At 41.9% G+C, this 22254-nt stretch overlaps 1 protein-coding gene across 3 annotated transcripts in view; it reads right to left on the reverse strand.

Annotated features, from left to right (window-relative positions):
- Positions 1–22254, reverse strand: part of FSTL4 (follistatin like 4) — a 435486-nt gene that overhangs the window by 390966 nt on the left and 22266 nt on the right. For all 3 annotated transcript variants that reach the window (XM_012441992.2, XM_064366315.1, XM_012442064.2), the window contains exon 3: positions 5646–5679. In XM_012441992.2, the coding sequence (XP_012297415.2) occupies positions 5646–5679 (34 nt within the window). The remainder of the gene's footprint in view (positions 1–5645; positions 5680–22254) is intronic.

Raw genomic sequence — 22254 nt, forward strand, 5'->3', positions numbered from 1 at the left:
CCAACTGATCACGATTAAAACTGGGCACCAGATCGCTGAACTTAAGCAGAACACCTCAGCTAGGGGCGCCATGCACTTCCCATTCAACTTCGGGCAACTAGGCACAATATAGTTTCCCAGCAGCTTAAAAAAGGCAACGTGATCCAGAAAGAGCCAATTTCTGTGAGATTGGGAGTCAGAAGATAGATGTCACTCTCAACTGCTTTGAGCCCAGTGACTGTAGAAGAACATGCAGTGCCCTATTGTATGTGAGAGAGGGTGGAATGGGGGAAGGAAAAGCCATCTCTTTCCCCAGATGGCAGTCTTGGATTGAAAAAGACCCACTGCTCCAGGCACTGTGAAATCTGGATGGCTTCATTTTAAATTCCCTACATCTGCAGCTATTAAAGAAGTAACCTCAAAATAACCTAGGAGTTTATTAATCTGTTTCATTGAAGACAGTCAGCCACTTCACATTACACCAAGATAGATTATGCAGGCAACTGAGAGATCCAGAAAACAGCTGCTAAACAAAATCAAAATTAATGGTAAACAGAATGCAGTTCTTGATAGCTGAAGTTCACCCAGATGCAGAGAACTACAAAGGGGCTATTGGAGGCAGCTGCCAATTAGGGACCGATTCCACGGCTTTTCAAAAAGTGAGGCTCTAGTTTCACACTCAGGACTGGCAGGTCATGTTTGCTTAGGAGATCTGCACTGCAAAGCAGCCAGAGCCACCCTGAATGTGCATGTGATGGTAACCCCTTTTTTTCCTTTTCCCTGAAGATAGCAGTGTCCCTCCTCTCCTGGACTCCCTCACAGCCTGGCTGGAAGCCAGGCCAGGCTAGATAGGGCTGGAACATATGTGGAAGCCAGCCTTGGGAGGGTGGGTGATGCAACATGACATTAGTGCCCATCCCCAAACTCGCAGCCCCTAATCACAGCACAATCACAGACATCTGGAGTAGCTTACAGATTGCCCTATGCTCCTCAGAGATGGCTAACAAGGGCTGAATTATCCCAGCCATTTGCTCAGCTTACTCAAGTGTTCTCTCATGGCTGTAATTCAACATGATGGGATCAGTCAGAGAAAAGTACTGGTTTGAGTAGATGAATTTTGGCAGTCACAATCAGCACTGGCCCTCACAGTGGACACGGGAGTGTCTTAGAGAGATAAGGTTGGCACCTTTTGCTGAAGCTTCAGAAAGAAGTGAAATTAAATTTTAGGTGTCTGAAGGGAGTTATGAAAATATCTGCATTGGAAAGCACAGAGGGATGCAGCCATCACTCCTTCCCATGCGGCTCACATAGACAGGTCCCAGGCATGAATATCTAGGGTCTTACAGGACTTCCCTGAAGGAGGAATGGCTCCATCTCCCTGGGGGAGGCACATGACCTTCCCAGAGGACACCCTATCAGTCTCATAGTCCTGCCACAATCCTTGCTATGGTGTCTACCTTCAAGTCCCACAAATAAGCGCCCCCAGGAAGTCCTTCTCAGCTCTCTGGGCTTGGCAGCCAACATAATGTACAGACACCCTTGAATATGATGAAGCAAGATCAGGTCACTTAAGCAACCACCACCCATTAAAGAGAGGTTCAGGACATCAGAGAGGCACTGGCCCAGAAGCATCCCTCATCTGTACTAAAAATTAACATGAAAAGGAGGGAAAGAGTCTCATGTGTACAGTGCTATCTGCTCTGTTTGTGTCATGGGTTACTTAAGGAAAAGGGAGGTAAAGAATGTGAACATCCTCTGAAAACATCAGAACAACCAAGAAGATATTATCCTTATTGCTGCCACACTGTTCTACGCATGCACAGCCCATGGAGCACAGTCTGGTGCCCGGGCACTCTAAGGAAGCTCTCCCTCTTCCTGGGCTCTCTAGGGCAGGGTTTGTAAAAGGCACTGCAAGGAATGCCTGCCCTGAGACGGTCAAAAACAACACAACTAATTTTGTTGAATCCCATGGGGAACCAACTTTGGAAAATGCTGCATATTACATTCCCTGTTGAGAGTGATATTTTGCCTATGAAAAATCCTAAGAGATTCTTCAGTCAAAATATCATCATCATCAACAACAATGAAGACTAAAGTTTGCTAAGTCCAACATTTTCTAAGTGTCTTTCTGTCCTAGGGCCACCATAATAAAGTTCTACAAACTAAGTGGCTTAAAACTAGAGAAATGGATTTTCTCCCAGTTCAGGAGGCTGGAAGTACAAAATCAAGGGGCAGGCAGGGCCATGCTGTCTCTGAAGGTTCTAGGGATAGAGGGTTCCTTGCATCTTACCAGCTTGAGGTGGTTGCCAGCAATTCTCTGCTTCCATCATTACACGATGTTCTCCTTGTGTGTCTGTGCCCAATCCTCCCTTTTCTCATAAGGACCTCACTATTGGATTAGTGCCCATCCTAATCCAGTATGACTTCATCTTTACATCTGTCAAAACCCTATTTACAAATAAGGTCCCATTCACAGGTTCTGGGTTAGGACTTTGACACATCTTTTTGGGGAATGCAATTCAACCCATAATACTAAGCTTATTTAATTTTCATCAACGCATCAGCCAGGAATATCTAATGATAGCCATGGAATATTTCTTTAAAAGTGACTTTCTAGAACCAAAGGGCCAGTGCCTAACTTGTATATTATTAGGAAAGGCCAGAATGAAAAGACAACACACACAAAGCAAATGTATAGCTTTCACTTAATTTAAGGAAGAATTGATGATTAACTACTGGTCCTGGGCTAGGGCTGTGAGGAATCTGGGGAGGTAGGAAAGGGGAGAGTTTCTACTCTTAGGAAATTCACAACCTGATAGGAGCCCTTACCTCTCCAATTAGATAGGGTAAGCTGAACACTTCAAGAAAGAGAGTTGGAAGGGATGAAGGGGAGGTGGATTTGACAATGATGAGGGACAAGTGATGCCAGAGGCAGGAAAGCTAGGCAGCACGGCATCTGTGGCTGGAGAGGAGGAGGGGGAAACAGGGCAGAGGACAGGTCTAAGGCACACAATGCAGTCACTTTCCCCCAGCTGTCTCCAGTTCCCACTATGATTTGGCCTGGCCTCTATTTCCACTGCTAACATTAGTCCCTCTCACTTCTCATCACACATACTTAGTCTAGAGTTTCCAAAAGTCACAGTGCAAAGTTGCAGTTGGTTAGCCATCTGTGGCCCTAAACCTTTAATGGAGTAGATGCTCCTGAGTCTGGTACAGTATTGAAATAAGACAAAGCAAAATAGGAAACCTCCTCAGGTTCTGTGATTGGGAACTTCCTCTCTAGACCTGAAGACTTTCTAGACTCTCCTGCGTCTGGTAAGCTTTGCAGAAAAATCAAGTATTACTCATCTGCTCCTCTTTCAGTCCCAGGTCAAGTCAGAGCTAGGAACCAACCCAGGTGTTCATTGCTAGACAATATCTTACTTTTCTTTGAAAGAAAAATAATTTACTGAAATATCCACAAGGCTTCTATTAATTCTAAACTTGTACATTGTTCTGGAGAAGATTAACAACCCCACAACCCAAGTCAGTGAATCAGTGAATTCCCAGACCTAAAAATACTTAGAACCAACCTACAAGATCCCACTCTCCCTTTCTTCCTGCCAGGTTGTAAGCATTGACTTTACAGCTCGGGGCTATTTTAGGAACTCTCAAACATTCAACTTTGAGAGAAACAAGCAAGAAAGACATCACTGCACAATAGGAAGAAAAAAGTTTATGTGATGTCAGAAAACATTTGCTAGTACAAACCCAGAGTGTATGTTTCTAGTCAACCGTTCGTGAAGGCTGACTTCCAGCAGGGGAGAGGTTACAGATGAATGGAGCGCAGCCTGACTACACCTTCACTCAACCTCTGGAGACTCTCACTCTTCTGGGGGTTTGAAGTCATAAGTTCAATCAGGCCCTTTTCATGCACTTGAATAGAAATACATGGCTCTCCTATAACCCCGGCCTCATTAGAGACATTTTCAACACAAGGACAGTGAGATTCCAAAAAGGTTAAGTTTATATGTGATTTCATAATGCAAATCAATTCCAAATATTCACAGTCAGAGATACTGGCATAAATAGAATATAATTCAAAGCCAAAGTTCATGTCAAATTCTCCCCTCCTTATGGCTATTTCTCTCCACCTCACACAGTCACGGTACCCACTGTGAACACTACTTTCCATAAGAAACCTCCTTCCCTGCCCCATCCACCTTCATCCATTTGGTGTTGATATCCAAACAATGCAGTTTGCCTTACACATTGCCCTAAAGTTCAGAGGACATCCAGTCCACAACCAAAGATAATGGCGAATGGGAATGCAAGCCAGAAAGTTCATCTTAGAGTCAGATTATTCAGATCCTATGACCCTCGGGTTCCAGAACCATGGACAGCACCGAACTACCAGCTGGACTCAATACAGTGTGAAAAGTTTGTTAGGAAGCCCTGGCAACACATGTTGATAACACAGCCACCCTATGTCTTTCGCTGTGTTGCATAACACAAGAACTAATCAGGAGGCAAAGCAATGTTAGATTTAGGAGTCGACATAGAATTTGCTAACTGCTTTTAGATTGTCTCCCTTTTTGGAGGCAGTACCACAGAGAAGGATGTAATGAAGGCTAAAACCAAAGCCACATTCTAGACCAAGAACTCATTTTTGTTTCTGATTTCATCGCTCTATCCCTGTAATAAAGAGATGATCATTGGCCGGGCATGGTGGCTCACACCTGTGATCCCAGCATTTTCAGGGGCTGAGGCAGGTGGATCACCTGTGGTCAGGGGTTCAAGACCAGCCTGGTCAAGATGGTGAAACCCCGTCTCTACTAAAAATACAAAAATTAGCTGGGCGCAGTGGCAGGCACCTGTAATCCCAGCTACTTGGGAGGCTTAGGCAGGAGAATTGCTTGAACCCAGGTGGCCGAGGTTTCAGTGAACCGAGATCGTGCCACTGCACTCCAGCCTGGGTGACAGAGTGAGACTCCATCAAAAAAGAGAAAAAAAAAAGAGAGAGAGAGATAATTGTCAATGATTCCACAAATCATAAAAAAGACATCCCTTATTAGAGACTAGGTATTACTGAAAATGAATAAGGGGAACTTCAATTTCCATTAAAAGATTTCTGAAATTGTCAACCATCTATGTTTACCTCAGAGACCAGAAAACAAAGGTGCTACAGGAACTCTGGCAGGAGAAACAGAACATCATGGAATTGTTTTCAAAAGGAAAATTAATTAGTTATTTCTATTTCAGCTTAGCTGAAGCTGTAAGAAATCTATTCAGAAATATTTTTCACAGTGGCATCTCTTCTTAGATACTGAACAAACCATAAGTGATTGTGTTGTTGTTGTTGTTGTTTTGTTGGGTAAAACTAATAATTACTCCAAACTTCACTCAAAAATGAGGTTTAAGAGACCAAAAACATGATTGTGAATGAGCTAGTTCCCTAGACCCCACCTCTTGTACTTGAAGGTGGAAGTCACAGTTTTCACAAGCAAACCTGGCCTTCAGTTCATGGAGTCCCTACAGACAAGTGCCAAGCAGTCAGCACCCAGAAAAGGCCACATGCAATTTCAAAGAATGAGCTGCTCACAGCCTGAAGTTCTTCTTAGTTTCAGCAAACTACTTCAAAAATGTCAACACTGAAAATAAAATGGGTATGAGTACATTTTTCCTACCTTGTCTTCTTGTGACTTCAAAGCTTCTGGGTTCCTGCAAGAAAAGAAAGACTTTGTGTTTTTTGAAGAATAAGTCATGTGTACAGATACTTGCAAATATCTCTTCTCTTGTTAGTCACATATTCATGAAAAGGTGAACAATCTACTAAGAACATGACACTGAGCAACGCTGGGTCTACTGAACTCTCAACATGCACATGTGTAAATGTAAACAACTTGTTGCTTTGGGGGCTTAGGCAAAAAAAAAAACACTGTTAATCACAAAGTTTTTAAGGAGCACAGCTAATTCTCAGGGCCTTCCTTATTTGGAATCTGGGCTGGTACCAAGTGTTAATGAAGACCCTCTTCCAGGTTGATGGCCCACCCTCTGCCTGAACTGTAGGTGCTTTTAGGCACTGAAGAAAACATAAGCAGACAGAGGCTAAAATTATCTGGCCAGAAGCAGGTTCTGCTTTGTGGTGCCATGGTGAAGACCACCACTGTTCCTGGGTATGTCACTGACATCATCTGATGATGAATTAAGCACAATTTATAGTTTCCAAAGGGTGAGATCCTATAAACAATGTAGATAGCCAGTTCATGCCACCGGACTAAATTAAGCCCTTGGATTTTCCTAATTCAGTCCTATCTTTGTTGATGCCTACTATGTGCAGGGCAATAAGCAAAGTATTTCAGAAGTTACCCAGGCAAAACAGAGTCCCTACATTGATATTCACAGTTGAATAGGGGCTACAGAACACACACAAACTACTGAGAAATCAAAGAATGATTTGTCTTGTAAAACCAGTATTTCACATTCCAGCTATCATGTGAAACATAAGGAAAAGTGTTTTTAAAAGAATCTTTGAAAATAGCACTGAAAAATAGGCAGGTTTTCAGACAGAAATGGGGGAGGGAGGGTGCACCAGGAAGAAGGAATGGTGTAGGAAAATGTTGGGTTGTAGGAAAATTCAGGGTAGCTCTAGAAGAAGGAAAAATCTTGGTGAGAAGTAATGGGGGAAAGCCTAGAAATGCATATTGCAGTTTCATAACTAATAAAAATATCTCCAATTCATCATCAATGACATGTTTTGGATAAAAAGTCTAAGGCTAAAAAAATAAAAAGTCTAAGGTTAAAAATGAGCTGAAAATCCATACTAGCAACTAAAGAAGAGAAGAGAAAACACCAAACTGGGACTACTTCCTCAACACCACAGCCAAGAAGGTAATTCAGCAACAGTGCTTTTTAAGGCAATAGCATTGTCTTTCACACTTAGCATTCTTGTCTAGCATCCTCTTGTGGTCGGAAAAGGGAGGCAGTATTAGAGATGAAACTAAGGGGGCACGGGGAAGGTTGTCTTACCTAAATTACATTCCCTGACTGCTACCTTTCTACTGAGCAAAAAGCCCCAGTGGAGACCCATGGAAGATCCACGTCACATGCCAACAGCCCATCACACAAACCAAATGCTGGTTCCTAAGGAGGACTCATCAGGTCAGGGTTCAGAAGAGGAGGCGTAGAGATGACAGGTGTAATTCGGAAACGTAAGCCACAGAGCATATTTTGCACAAAGCAAACCCAGCTCCTCTCAAACTGTTTCTCAGCAACCAGCTCCAAGGCCTGGCACCTCTGTTTCTGGAAACAACAAGTATTCATGGAACAGGAAATGTTCATAATCAGCTCCAGAAAAAAACTATGAAATTTTTGTTGTGATTACATAAAATTTGTAAATTAATTTAGGGAAAGCTAACATCTATATAATGTTGCATGTTCTTATCTAATAACATGGGATTTTTAATAATTGTTCAAGTTTACTTTTGCTTCTTTCGAGAGTATTTTATAGTTTTCCTTGTGCATATTTTGGATAGTTTTTTGTATGTCTTTTTCTATCATAAATGGAATGTTCTCTTTCATTATTTCTTCTAACTAGGTTTTGTCTGAATATTTGATGGCAATTTAAAAATAATGTTTATATTGATTTTATAACCAGCTTTTTGGTTAAATTTTATTGTTTGTAACAGTTTTTCCATTGATTCTTTTGGTGTTTCCATTTGAATATTTATATAACATGCAAATAGCAATGATCTTATCTCTTCTTTCCAATTCTTGTACTTCTAGTTGTTTTCTCTTGTCTCATGGCTTTAACTAATTCTCAATCCATGCTAGGCATTGTGGTCATACTGGACACCCTTGTCTTGGCTTTTACTTTCAGAAGAAAACCATTAGCATTTCCCCTTAAATGACATGTTGGCTGTTAGCCTGAGGTATGTTTATTATATTAATGAAACCAATATACATTTTATTGAGTTTTAAAAATAAATGTATGTTCTAGCTGAAAAACAGCTTGTGCCTTTACTCATTTGTTTATTGACTGTTTCCCTCTAGTGGAATGTGGGTTGGGAGGGTGCCAGTATCTTTTTCACTCTTGCATCATCAGTGCTGTAGCAGAACAGATGCTCAATACATATTTGTTGAATAAAAAATAAAATAAAATAAATGTGTTGGATTTTATCAAGTACTTTTCTCTAGCATTTAAGGAGAGGATCATATGGTTTTTCTCCTTTGTTCTATTAATAGGATGACTTACGTGGTAGATCTCATAATATTCCACCATCCCTGTATTTCTGAAACAAGCTTCTCTTAGTCATAATATACTTTTTTAAATATGTGACTGGATTCTGTTATTATTTTAAATGTGTTTTACATTTATTGGTCTATAAGCTTTTATATTGACATTCATAAACGAGATTGGCCTACCAACCTGAGATTTTTCTTCTCAGATTTAGGAATTAAAATGAAACCAACTTTATATAATGAATTTGGAAATTTTCCTTTTATTATACTCTAAAATAGTTCAAATAAAAATGGGATTATTTGATCTTTAAAGGTTTCTTCCACTTCATTTCTCAGAGACTGATTGAAAGGAGAGGAGAGGTTAAACTTGTCCAAGGCCTCACATTTTGGTCAGTGGTCAGCTGAGTTTTAAATCCCAAAATCTGATTCCAATGCCTATGCACATAGCATTCCAACTTTAAAAATAAAGTCATGATAGTTAATTCCTAGGGACATTGTGAAAATTTTATGAGATAGACTTCTACTTTATGCAATGGAGAAATAGCCTGTATTAGACTAATCCTTCTGCTATCAACAACTATAAAAGTGGAATTAAAAAATGTTTTTGAGGCATCCAACAGCACAAACGCGGTCAGAACTTAAAGGAAAGTTATGAGAGAAAAGTCCATTGAGATGAGACCCATATTCGCTGCCGCATTTCCCCTTTGTGACATTTGCTGCTTTGCATAGAAGCCAAACAGAATTTGATGTTCTAGAACTTAGAGAAGTCTCTCTGAGATGGGACATAAAAATCAGAGTTTAAAGCTACCAAAGAAGCCAGAAATTGAGGGTCAGAAACCCTGGAAAAGGGAACCAGAAAGAAGTGAGCTCAACATTTTCAGCTTCCCCTGAAAATATGATTACGCCTGAGCTACAAATATAAAGGGCAAAAGGCTGAGAAACGAGTTAAAAAGTAGCCTCAAACAAGCAAAAATAATAATAATAAATCTAAGTATGGATTTATTATAAACAAATAATAAAATAATAAAATCGAAGTATAGATTTTGATAGTACATGGTACTAAAGAGGCAAAAATTAGGCTTTCCAAGAAAGAATGACCCTGGCAAATGCAGGAGACGTGCTGCTAAGACCACATATTCTCAAATTATTCCTACTCTTGAGTAGGTAAAGATGATATTCCAGTGGTCTATCTGTCTCACAAAGAAAAATAAACCCTCTCTGGAAAACAATAAAGTGATCCACAGGCTTTACAATTTTTCACATATAATCTCCAGCATCCAATCTAAAATTACCAGGCATAGCAGGAAATGGAATTGAATGGCTAAAATCCAAGAAAACAGACCACAGAAACAGAGCCACAGGTTATCCAGATCTTAGAATTCTTAGGCACAAGCTTTAGAATAAGAAGAAAAGATGCTGAATTTCATTATAAAACTGGAATCGATTAAAAGACTACACATTGGGAACAATGTACACTGCTTGGGTGATGGATGTACCAAAATCTCAGAAATCACCACTAAAAATCACAACCAAACACCATCTGTTCTGTAAAAACCTACTGAAATAAAAATAAACAAACAAAAAATAATCAAACAAAAATTTTATAAGTGAAAATTAAATAACTGAAAGATTCAATAGATGGATTTAACAACAATTTAACACAACTGAAGAAAGGAATAGTAAGGTGAAAGCTACATCAGTAAAAAATAACCAAACAGAAGATCTGAAAGGAAAAAAGAAAAAGAATGAAAAATACAGAAAAAAGTATAAGACACCATAACATGGTGAAGAGGTCTAACAAGTATGCAATTGAATTTTCAGAGTGAAAGGACAGAGGAAATTGTTGATAGTTTTCCAAAATTAATGAAAGACATCAAGCCAGATATTTGGAAATCTCTACAAGCCACAAGCAAGATAAATACAAACACAACCATCCCTAGGTACTCAGTAAAATACTTAAATATTCAAAGACAAAAAAATCTTTATAACAGCCAAAGGGTGGGTGGAAGAGATGGGGAGAACATTGCCCACAAAGGAGCAACAGAGAGTGTGATAGCTGACTTTTCAGGAGAAAATAATGGAACCAGAAGACAATGAAATGCCATCCTTTAAAAATTTTTTTTTAGCTTTTGAAGTTCAGGGGTACATGTGCACACTTGTTATAGGTAAACTGCATGTCTTGGGGATTTGGTGTACAGCTCACCTGGGTAATAAACATAGTACCCACCATCTTTAAAATTTGAAAAAAACATTAGAATCTAATGAAAATATGGGTATTCATAAGGTAAAATACATGAAGGTAAAATACAGATAGATTTAGACAAAAAAACTGAGAGAATACATTGCCAACAGATTAACACTAAGAGTAATACTATAAAGGGAACCTTTAAAACAGAAAGGAAACAAATTATTCAGATGATTGTATAGCTGTGCAAGAAGAAATAATGAGAACCAAAAAGGGTTAAAATAAATAAATAAATAAAAATACATTTTGGCGTCTTAACACAACAATAACACACTAAGATAAAAATATTTGTAGAAATAAAAAATATAGTAATATGATTTTTTAAAAGGTCAGAAGTCAAATGAAATTAAAGTGTTATAATGTCTTAGTACTGTCCAAAATATGGCAAAATTAGTGCTACGACATCAAAGAAATGAAATAACAAAAACTGTCTCATCCAAAAAGGAGACAAGAAAGGCAGAAGAAAAAAGGAATATAGAACAGAGAAAACACAGGTTTATATTTAAACCTATTTAACTATAAATGGGCTAAATAATCCCATTAAAACATGAGGAATGACATAATAGAGAAAACAATATCCAACTATATGCTGCTACAAAAGGCATATCATAAATATATGTTTACAAAAAGGCTGAATGGAAAAAGATTTAGGAGATAAACTATATTAACTTCAAGCAAGAAAAAATGAGTATAAAGTAGGCAAGAATTATTATCAGTGATAAAAAGGAATGCTCATAATTAGAAAAGGAACAACAGGAATATATAGCAATTCTAAACTTGTACATACCTAGTAGCATAGCCTAAACATATATAAAGCCAAAACTCAAAGAACAAAGAGGAGGCCCGCAATAATGGTGGGAAAATTTTTAAGATTTCTGTCTTTAACTGGTAGAACAAGCAGCGGAAAAAAGCATCAGTAAGGATATACAAAAGAGAACACTATGATTTAAAAACTTGACCTAATTGATATACATCAAACACTGACCAAACAGCACTTCATTTCAAGTGTCCATTCAAGATTTGTAAAAATTGGCTGTATGCTGAGCCATAAGCAAGTTTAAACACATCATGGAAACCTCATAAAAAAATATTGGTCGTATCTTAGAACATACATAAAAGTAATTTCCTGATGGATTGTAGACCTGCATATGAAAAATAAAGCATTTAAGTCTCTATAAGATATCAAAAGTATCTTCATGATCTTTAAGCAGGTGAAAATTTCTTAAAGAGGATGTGAAAAGCATTACCATAAAGCAAAAGAGTATCTCAGACTTCATTAAAATTAGGACTTCTGTTTATTAAAATGTAGGATCAAGACAGTGAAAAGGGAAGCCATTAAGGAACTATATTTGCAATCCACATATCTTACAAATGACTTACTGAGAATATATAAAATACTTTTGTAAATCAATAAGAAAAATACAAATAACCTAACTGAAGAATGAGTAAAAGACTTAAATAGGCACTCTACAAGTTGAAAGCACAGTGGGATACTACTATAAACCACATAATAGATGACATTAAAAAAACTGATAACATTAAATGTTTACAAGGATATGAAGGAACTATAATTTTTGTACCCTCAGAGGAACCAGCACCAGCAAAACTCTCCTCATTGGTCTGAGTCCCAGTTTGGCAAGGCTCCTCCCCTGGAGATGGTAGTGATAAAGGTATTCTTTCCTGCAGGTTCTGCTCTTAATTACTGCAGCACTTCCTTTTCCACCTTCATAATCTTTTAATATCTGTTTAACCAATTCCCTATAATTAAATTATGTTAAAATAACTATTGTGACATCTGTTTTCCTGACCCAACAATTTAACCCCTAAATACATGTCCAACAGAAAAACATTCATGTGAGCACCAAAATGCATGTCTAAGAATGCTGAGTGCAGCATGTATGTAATGCAAATGTTCACCAATGGTAGAATGAATAAATTGTGGCATATTCATACAATAGAAAACTTCAACACAATGCAAAAGAACAAACTGCAATATGTGATAATACAGATGAATCTCATTATCATAGTGCTGAGGGAAAGTAGGCAGAAACAAAGAGTGCAGTTTATAAGATTTTATTTTTATAAATCTCAGAAACAAGTGAAACCAATCTCTGATGATAGATTAATAGTAACCTAGCCGGGCGCAGTGGCTCATGCCTGTAATCCCAGCACTTTGGGAGGCCAAGACAGGCAGATCACTTGAAGTCAGGAATTCGAGACCAGCCCGACCAACATGGAGAAACTCCGACTCTACTAAAATAATACAAAATTAGCTGAGCATGGTGGTGCATGCCTGTAATCCCAGCTACTTGGGAGGCTGAGGCAGGAGAATTGCTTGAACCCGGGAGGTGGAGGTTGTGGTGAGCTGAAATCACTCCATTTCACTCCAGCCTGGGCAACAAGAGTGAAATTCCATCTCAAAAAAAAAAAAAAGCAATATGAATATCTATATAAACACACATATATTCATATATGTGTGTGTTTGTGTGTATATATATCCTCCCACATATATATATACACACACACACACGTGTGTGTGTGTGTGTGTGTGTGTATGGGAGGATAATGACCGGGAGGACACAGAATGGTTTCTGGGATGCTGGAAATGTTCTATATTATCATCTTAGTGGTGGTCACATAAATGTGTTCACTTCCAAAATATTAACCAAGTACTACACTTAGGATATATGCCTTTATATATTTGATATGCTCCAGTAAAAAATTTTAAAATAAGACAAATTACCCAGGAGTAATCAGAAGTTTGTTAAACAGAGGGAACAAACCCCACTCCCTAATTTACAGATGAAGAAAGATGTACTGAGGGAAAGACTGCAACTTGCTGAATATCACGCAAGAAGTGGCCCTGTCAGGACTAGATTCAGACCTCTGAGATCCTACCACTGTATTCTATTTCCTCCAAGGAAATACTCAACACACATTCATGAAAAATATGACAGGGATTAAGAGTGGGGGCTCTGAAGTTAGATGGATTTGAGCTAGATCCTCACTTGTCCCTGCCAGCTGTGCCTCTGTCACCTTTGTTGAATTATTTAACATTTCCTAAGCCTCTGTTTGCTCATCTGTAAAGTAAAGGCAGAAATAGTGCCATTCCTCATAGAATAGTTGTGATGATCAAATGAAATAATAAGCTTGTCCCATGCTTAGTATGGTGTCTGGCACACAGTCCTCCAACACGTGCCACCATCATCATCATTACCATTAATGAAAAGAGCGAAGAGAGGGTGATGATCAGATTATTTTTGGGAGGTAAATGAGTTCAATGGCTTCCTCAATTATTGAGGCTAAATAAGAATTCATCTTTCCAGTGCTTAAAAAAGCAACCCCTCAAAAGCTGTAGCAGAAATGTAAGGAATAAAATTCATTGACATAATGACACCAAGGCCCTAGATGCATGGTCTAAGGGAGAAATTATTTTCTGTAGAAGCTTCAAACCAGATGGTTATAAATGAGACTCAGCGCACGGGCATTACTTAATGACTAAATTTCTTTAACTAAAAATCTAATTTTATTATAGCATAAATCACACTTTCTTGAAGCAGGGAATTAATTTTAGATTTTTCATTCACTGTTCATAACCTTTCTATGAGTTGACAGCCAAATCATTTAAAATGTCATTTAACCAATACAGTACAACAGCTTTATTCCTCATTGTGCCCTTCCTGAATCTATTATCTCTCACTATAATGTAGAAGAACTTAAATAAAAAATTACCATTCTATAAAGCTGTATTTTACTATGCAGTTAAACTATACAATCTTTATTTTTGAATCAATATAATATGAGTGCTGAGCAATATTTTTCATAATCCAAAAGCCGATTAAAGATTCTCAGCTACCAAAAAACAAGTTTGAAGGCTGCTGAAAGAGTATAAATGAGGACTCTCAAATTCCATCCCTGGATCCACCCCATGTCCATCTTGGGCACAGGAGGTGAGGCTCTGGAAAAGGGTCATGAAGCCCTGCTCCAGACCATAGTCATGGCTCCACATCCACACTTTCAGAGGTCCTTGGTTAGGGAGTAAGCCTCAATCTGTCACCCAAAATATTATGGGATTCATAGAAAAAGACTGGCTATCTGGGTTAGGAAAGTGGGGAATCCAAAGCATCCACATTGAGAACGGAATGAAAGGAAACAGTAAGTGGAGTGGAGCTCAACGTGGCCAAATCTTTGTAGACAAAGCAGAAAGCAGTCTGCTGTACAAGGGGCCTGATCTGAGGAGGTCCCTGTGCCAGTGTCCTGATGATGGGCCCCTGACTAACAGCTTCTCCATCCAGCAGCAGAGGGGTTGAAGAAGCTCCCAGCTTCAGAGTTCCTTGGGCCCCAACTTCCTGAAGACACTACAAAAGAAGCCCACATGTTCAATTTATGAACCAATTAGTACAGTTGAGATGGAAGTTTGCCATGGGACTCATCGCTACTGTAATTCTGACAACTAAATTCTAAGTTTTTCACATCTGAGATGCTCTTAAAAGAATGCTTCTTTAACAACCTTTCTTACAACTTTTCATTTATTCATTTGAATTTTTAAAACTTGACTTTAAGCAGGTTCATTTTTGCTAGCAAGACACTATTCTGCAATTAAAATCTTCACTTGGACTGACAAAATACAGCTAAATAAAGTGGCGCCTTATGTAGCATGTATTCCGCTACTGGCTCCCACTTACTGTGCACACGGTAAGAGTTGTGCACACTTTATCTCATTTATATGGCTGAGTTAAAGGCAGAAGGAAAACTATTGAGTTGTTAGATTTCTCACCACACCATGTCTGGGTCTTCAAAATCAGAGAAGGTTAGGGAATTAACCCTAAACCCGGGGCTAGTTTGAAAGCCAAGCTGAATAATCCAGCAAAGAACAGGATTTTCTGGGGGAGGATCTAAACACCTCCTGCTTCCTCCAGTTACACAGAGCCTGCTGCAAGTGCTCCAGAAAAATACCAAATGGGTGCCGGCTCTTGAGTAATGTCACCTAATCGAGGGGTCAGGGGTCTCCTCCTGTGCCACAGAGAACACTGTCAGATAGCTCTGGGGTTAGGGAGAGATGTGTGTAGCCCTGGTGGATGGGCTTACTGCCTTAAAGGCCAGTCAGAGATGGGGGAGCACAGCCGCCAACACTAAACCTTAAGAGGCTTAGATAGCTGAGGGAGTTTGACCAAGTCCAGGGGTCCCTGCACCTTTCAGCCAGCCCTGCCCAGGAGTTGCCCAATCAGCAGAGGCTCAGTTTGCCTTTCTCATCTTCTGAGGAGACCAAGTCTTAAGGGGAGAGGGCGGGGCATGGCCATACAGGCAAAGAAAGTGCAAGTCTCCTTGGAGCCCAGGAGTTCGAGACCAGCCTGGGCAACATGGTGAAATCCCATCTCTACAAAAAATACAAAAATTAGCTGGACATGGTGGTACATACCTGCAGTCCCAGCTACTTGGGAGGCTGAGATGGGAGAATCACCTGAGCCCAGGGAGGTAGAGACTACAGTGAGCTGTGATTGCACCACTGCACTCCAACCTGGATGACAGAGTGAGACCCTGTCTGAAAAAAAAAATAGTGCCAGTCTTCAGCACTTTGGGGCTGAAACACAGATGGCACAGCAAGCAAGCTCTGTGTCCCCACTATTGCCTATCCTATAATAAATTACAATAAATGGATCAATGTAAGGAAACTAGTGTTACATAGGGCTGCGAAGTCTAAAGTAACTAAGCCAGAGAGTTTAAAGGGAGGTTTATCAAGACAGAAGGAAGAGATCATGTCAGATGACTTAAAAAAAAAAAAAAGGCCGGGCGCGGTGGCTCAAGCCTGTAATCCCAGCACTTTGGGAGGCCGAGGCGGGTGGATCACGAGGTTGAGAGATCGAGACCATCCTGGTCAACATTGTGAAACCCCGTCTCTATTAATACAAAAAAATTAGCTGGGCATGGTGGCGCGTGCCTGTAATCCCAGCTACTCAGGAGGCTGAGGCAGGAGAATTGCCTGAACCCAGGAGGCGGAGGTTGCGGTGAGCCGAGATCGCGCCATTGCACTCCAGCCTGGGTAACAAGAGCGAGACTCCGTCTCAAAAAAAAAAAAAAAAAAAAAACGGAAGGCCAGGAGCCATGGCTCACCTCTGTAATCCCAGCGCTTTGGGAGGCCAAGGCGGGCATATCACCTAAGGTCAGGAGTTCAAGACCAGGCTGGCCAATGTGGTGAAACCCCATCTCTACTAAAACTACAAAAAATTAGCTGGGCATGGTGGCCGGCGCCTGTAATCCCCGCTACTTGGGGGCGCCGAGGCATAAGAATCATTTGAACCCAGGAGACAGAGGTTGCGGTGAGCGGAGATCACGCCATTGCATTCCAGCCTGGGCGACAGAGTGAGATTCCATCTTAAAAAAAAACCCAAAAAACAAACAAACGAAAAAAACAACCAAGAAAATGTCATTACTATTAAGGTACTCTTTTACTTTACTAATTTAAAAAAGAATCACCATGATAAACCCAGCAATACCTTCCCATGGGCAGACCTGGGAACACCAACTTTATTATGCCCATGAGGGCAAAGCCCCAGTAGGTCTGAATCACCTGATTCTTTTAGTAGCTGCTCCACCAGCTGCAGGCCTGAGGAAGCCACCCAGATACTTCCTGCTCCAGCTTGCCCATCTGTAAAATGGGCAGACCCAACAGCCCAGCCAGGACAATTAAGGAGATATCTCAGAAACATGGGCAGAGTCCCACAGAGAGTTCTTTCCAGGGCTTTCTGACGGGAATCAAAGGGTGGTCAGGGAAGGAGAAAGCTGTGATACTCTGAAGAGAAATGGAATTAATGGTGATTACCAGACACTAGACAGAAAAGAAAGCAAGGGGATATGTGCCCATCTTCAGAAAGTAAGATGATTTAGAAATATTATATGATGATTTAGTGATTAATAAGTTCTATATATCACCTAAAGATTTATGCTAAAGGTTATTCATTTCACAATTTAAAAAGAAAAGCTAGCCCTGAATTTAAGGCAGTTTTTGGTAACGGATCTGCCAAAGTGACAATATGAGTACCCACACAGTTACATTTGATGAAATAAATGTCAATAACTGATTTACCACTGCTCCTTGTTAAACATAATCGCCTACACAAAGCCAGATTAAGGGACCAAGAAGGCAAGAGGGGAATTTTCCAGTTGTATCTCTCTGACAACCCAGCAAATTAAAAACTAATTAACTTTTTGATTTGGAAAGTAATTCACATCTCTCAGAATGAGCAATCACCACGTCCAAGACCATCATAACAGTTAGCAGCATGGGGCTGTAACTCGGCACCCTGAGGAACGACTTCATTAATATGTCATTCTTATTTCCACGGACACTAGTAGGGCTCAACCTAACACAGGCATTCCGTGCCGAGCTGCTTAACCACGGAAGCAATGGTCACACTGGACGGTAATGACAAGAGGGGCATCCATCGCCTGCAGGGTCCACGTCTCCTTCATCTCTTACTGCAGCACAGGGCCTGGCATAGCATAGGCCCTAAACACATCCTATTGCTAGAATTAAATCGGATTATCCCAAGATCTCCCGGTAAGAATACGAAGGTAAGTGCAGTTTCCCAGTTGGCTCATGGAACACACTGACTGTCACTGAAGTCTAACACTCTCTATTTTTCCTTTTGTAGGTAAAGTTTCTATAGAAACACAGGGACACCCTGTGATGCATTTCTCGTTCTGAGAAGCTTCATGTCCACCAGTTGTCCTATCAAACCAGTTTCTTTCCTGCACTGACTTCATTCCAGTGGTCCATGATCCATAAGAAAATCATGACAGTCTTGTGGGTGTCTTGGGCAGGAGAGAGGACAGTGAGAACAGGTGGCCCTTGGGAGGAAAGGGGGCAGGAGTTCATGTTTAAATTATTCACTATACCCTCCAGGAACCATCCAGCAAATGATATAACTTAACATCCACCTGTTTAACATGATATTCCAATCTGCCACTTTTTCCTTTCTGCCAACTGCAAGCCCAAGATGAGGTCTAGAATAACCTGTGCCTAGAAAATTAAAAGACAAAAAAGGAAGAAAGTGTGCCCTCCAGTACAGTCCTCATGTCTCAGTCTATGTTTCATTCTTTGTTTTACACATAGAGGGAGGGAGTCACAGATATAGATGGTCTGACATAAAGATGCAAAATGTGCCAGAGTCATGGTGGGGCCTCTGAGAAGGTGAGCAAGCTGGGAAAGGCTGACTGGGGCCAGGACTGGGTGCAAGTCGTGTCTGACGGGGATGAGCTAAAAACACCCAAAGTGGCCAGTGCTTAAGGTCAGGCATACCCTCTTCTCCAAAGGGAAACTTGAAGACCCCTTAATCCAAGACTTCCAACCAGAAGCTGTCATCTGACACAGAAACAGGTCCCCTCCCCTTGGATCTTTCTGCTAGCCAGTGCCCCTCTGTCCTCCTGAGCATCTCCTCTGCCTCCTCTTCCTTCCACTCCCATGACTCATAGCCTCTGTGGGCTCAGCTTTGTGGATGTCTTCCCATCAGACCCTAGCCTGCAACTCCCACCTCCTTGACCCTCCTCAAGGCCCTCAGCCTCATCACTGAGGGCTCTCAACAGAGCTCTTGATGGGCCTCCTGAGCAATTCATTTAATCATCCCTTTGTTTGTTCATGTGTTCATTCATTCAATAGATATTTATTGTCCTGGAGATGTAGCAGTGCCAAGACAGCCCCAGCCCCAGTCCTTATGAAGCTTAGGATCTCACTGGAAGAGACAGGCAACAAACAAACAAAGGAAATGTAGAGAACATCTCATGCTGAGTGCCGTGGTACAAAATGAAACAAGGAAGTGGGACAGACTGCCAGAGGGGAAAGGCTTTGTTGTGTTAGATCAGGTGGTCAGGCCAGGCCTTTCCTGGGGGCTGGTATTGGCAAAGGTCTCTCCTCTAATACCCAATCTGTTCAATCCCTCCTGCCCACTTGGTGAGCCTCTCTCCTTACTGTCATCTCCCCACTTTGTAGCGGTGGCACCAGCAGTAAGAACTGGCAGGGGAAGCAGTGGAGGCCCTAGGAATGGCAGCAGCACCACAATGGCAGCTTTCATTTGCTAAGCAGTTACCCATGCCAGGTTCCATGCTGAGCCCTCTCCATGCCCACCACCTTCAATCTTCACAGTCCCCAGAGGAACTTCCGACTCCTACCCACACCCAAGAACCTCCACCATGCGTGCCTTACTCAGAATCTGGTGATGTTTGATTGCTGGCTGAATAAATAATTGGTTTGGGCTCCTACAGGCTGTGTGTACAGGGAGATAAATCCCCATACACACTGTTTAGAAGGCACTTTCATTGTACCATTATAACACTTATATTAAAAATGGAACTTAAAGTAGTTTAAATTAAATGAGTTATATTTAATTAAAAAGCCTTTAAGGCACAATAAAGACTCTTTTTCAATTTTCTTTTACAACAGAGTCAAAAGGAAGAAAGGCCCCCAGTGGTCAGCAGAGCTAGACTGGTGTTTACTTAGGACCTGGCCCATCTGAGAATCCCAAGGAAAATCCAGTTTTGTTCCCTGTCCTCTTTTCTTCCTTAAGTAGGACACACCATGAGCTTCAGTTTCCTCGTCTGAAGAGGAGATTGAAAGGTGCTACCTATAAGATTGTCGTGAGAAAGGAATTAGGGAGCGTGCAGACTGCATGCAATGTCACTCCTCACGTAGAGAAGTACCTGCCCCACACATGCCAGGCTGGGAGCCAGGCCAGCCTTAGCCACCCACACCTCAGAGGAGGGGCCTTGTGCCTGGGCAAAGGCACAAGGAAGCTTTGCCCCCTACAGGCTGAATCAACTCTTTGCCCTGAGGAGTAGATGCTAAGAAAGACAATGAGGACAGACGGGGGCATTTTGCCTGCACTTCTCTCATAGGCTAACCCAGCAGTTCTTAAATAAATGGGGACTTTTAAAATCATCCAGAGCCCAGGCCATACCCTAAACCAATTAAATCACAATCTCCAGGGGTGAGACACAGGCATCAGTATTTTTTGAAGCCACCCCAGTGGTTCTAGTGCATGGACAAATTTGGGAACCACTGGGTTAACCATGCATCTTAACACCTTACAGACTCTTGTCCCAGTGAGCCTGGCCAGTGCTATGCACCATGGTGTCCAGCAGCCTCACACAGACCTCTGCAGGTGCCAACAGGTCCCCAGGGCTTCCCACTGAGGGTGCCCTGCTACTCCCACCTACAGGGAGGGGTCTCCCTTCATAACAGGGAGTATCAGCTGGGTGTCACAGGCACAGAAACTACTGTAAACAGTGATACCAATTTCTCACGGAAAGAGTCAGTGGAGCCAGAAGGATGGCTTGGGCAGGCCCACATTCGCCTTCTATGAGGAGTGATGCCGGCTCACAGCATCCAGGACTCACTGGGTGCAGGTGGGAAGGATGGGCTCCAGCAGTCAGGACTGAGAAACCTCCCAGTGACAGGGAGAATGGGCGAGTGGGCTTGCAGTGCACAAGCCACCAAGGGGCTCACCTGCACCCCAGGCCCCTGGCACGTTGGGTCACCATATGTATGATATTGACCTCCAGGAGATTCAGTTTCCTCATCTGCAAAATGAGATAGGGTAGTGTCTATGAGACTGTGGTGAGAACTGAAAGAAGAGGGCAAAGAGCACTCAGGATCTGGTGGCTGCTGTCCACTTGCCAATTTCCACCCACAGACAGCATCCTGGCTGTGCCCCCAGCACTTAGCATAGCACCAGCCTGAAAGAAGTGCTCATCACTGTTTCTGAGACTCTGGAGTGGGCAGGGGTCTGCTAGTTCTACTGTGGCCAGTGGGCAACAGCTGGGAGAGACAGGATGGGGGAAAGGCATGTGTTGGTACAGTGTCAACCCATGGGCCACGGCCAACCTGTGTCGACACTGCTCCCTCACACCTCTTCTTCCTCCTATGCTAGGCTCTCACTCATGACTTTCTCTCAGCCTTTGGGGCTGCCCATTGGCTCATTTGCTTCAACTCACTTGAATGCCAGGATTCCTTCCACTTGGTTTTGTGCAGGTGAAATGCCTTGTGTCCTGGGCCCTGTATGTGCCTGGGGTATCCCTGTCCTGCCCACAGAGATGCCCTCCCCTACTCACTCATGGGCAGCTCTGACCACTCACTAGCCATGGCCATCCCATAGTGCAGGGGTGCTCACCCACCTAGATGAAAGGGGCATACTCCGACGGAGCCACCACGGCTCAACCAAGCTTAGTGCCCAGTGTGCCTGGGGGTGCCTGACACTCCCACCTCTGGAGAGGAGGCTGTCCCTCCATGGCAGCACCTCTAGCAGGTGCACACGAGCTTGCCTCTGGCCTTGTCTTGGCAGGGGGCCCCTTGCTTTCTCCAGAAGCCAGTGGAAGAGTCAGAAAACACCACTCCATTCCCACTGGGTTTCCTGACCCTCTAAAAGCCCTGTATGACAATAAGCAGCTTGGTTGCCAATGCTGGGACTCTTACCTCCTCCTTAAGATCAAGGCCCCAGAGCCTTGCTTCTGAAAGGGAGACTGCTGTGGTCAACCCTTAGGAACTTCTCAAGGTCAATTCTTAAAAACAGAAACAAAGACCACCGCACATCACACACTTAGTCCTCCATCCATAGCTAACATCCACAGACACTGGGGTGGTAGCTGCCAAGTCCCCAAGGAAGTGCAAGGAAATAGCCAAAGGAATGTTAATATGTAAATTCTCAGAGGTTCAGTGGCTGCCTGATGGTGAAAGAAGAGAAATTGTAGGGGAGGAGGATGAATAGGGGCAGAGCTCATCTCACCCCACAGAAGGTCAAAAGGCCACCCACAGCCCAGCT

Source organism: Aotus nancymaae, unplaced genomic scaffold (genome assembly GCF_030222135.1).
Source record: "Aotus nancymaae isolate 86718 unplaced genomic scaffold, 86718_ANA_hifiasm-v0.15.2.pri h1tg000064l_1, whole genome shotgun sequence".
Taxonomy (NCBI): domain Eukaryota; kingdom Metazoa; phylum Chordata; class Mammalia; order Primates; family Aotidae; genus Aotus; species Aotus nancymaae.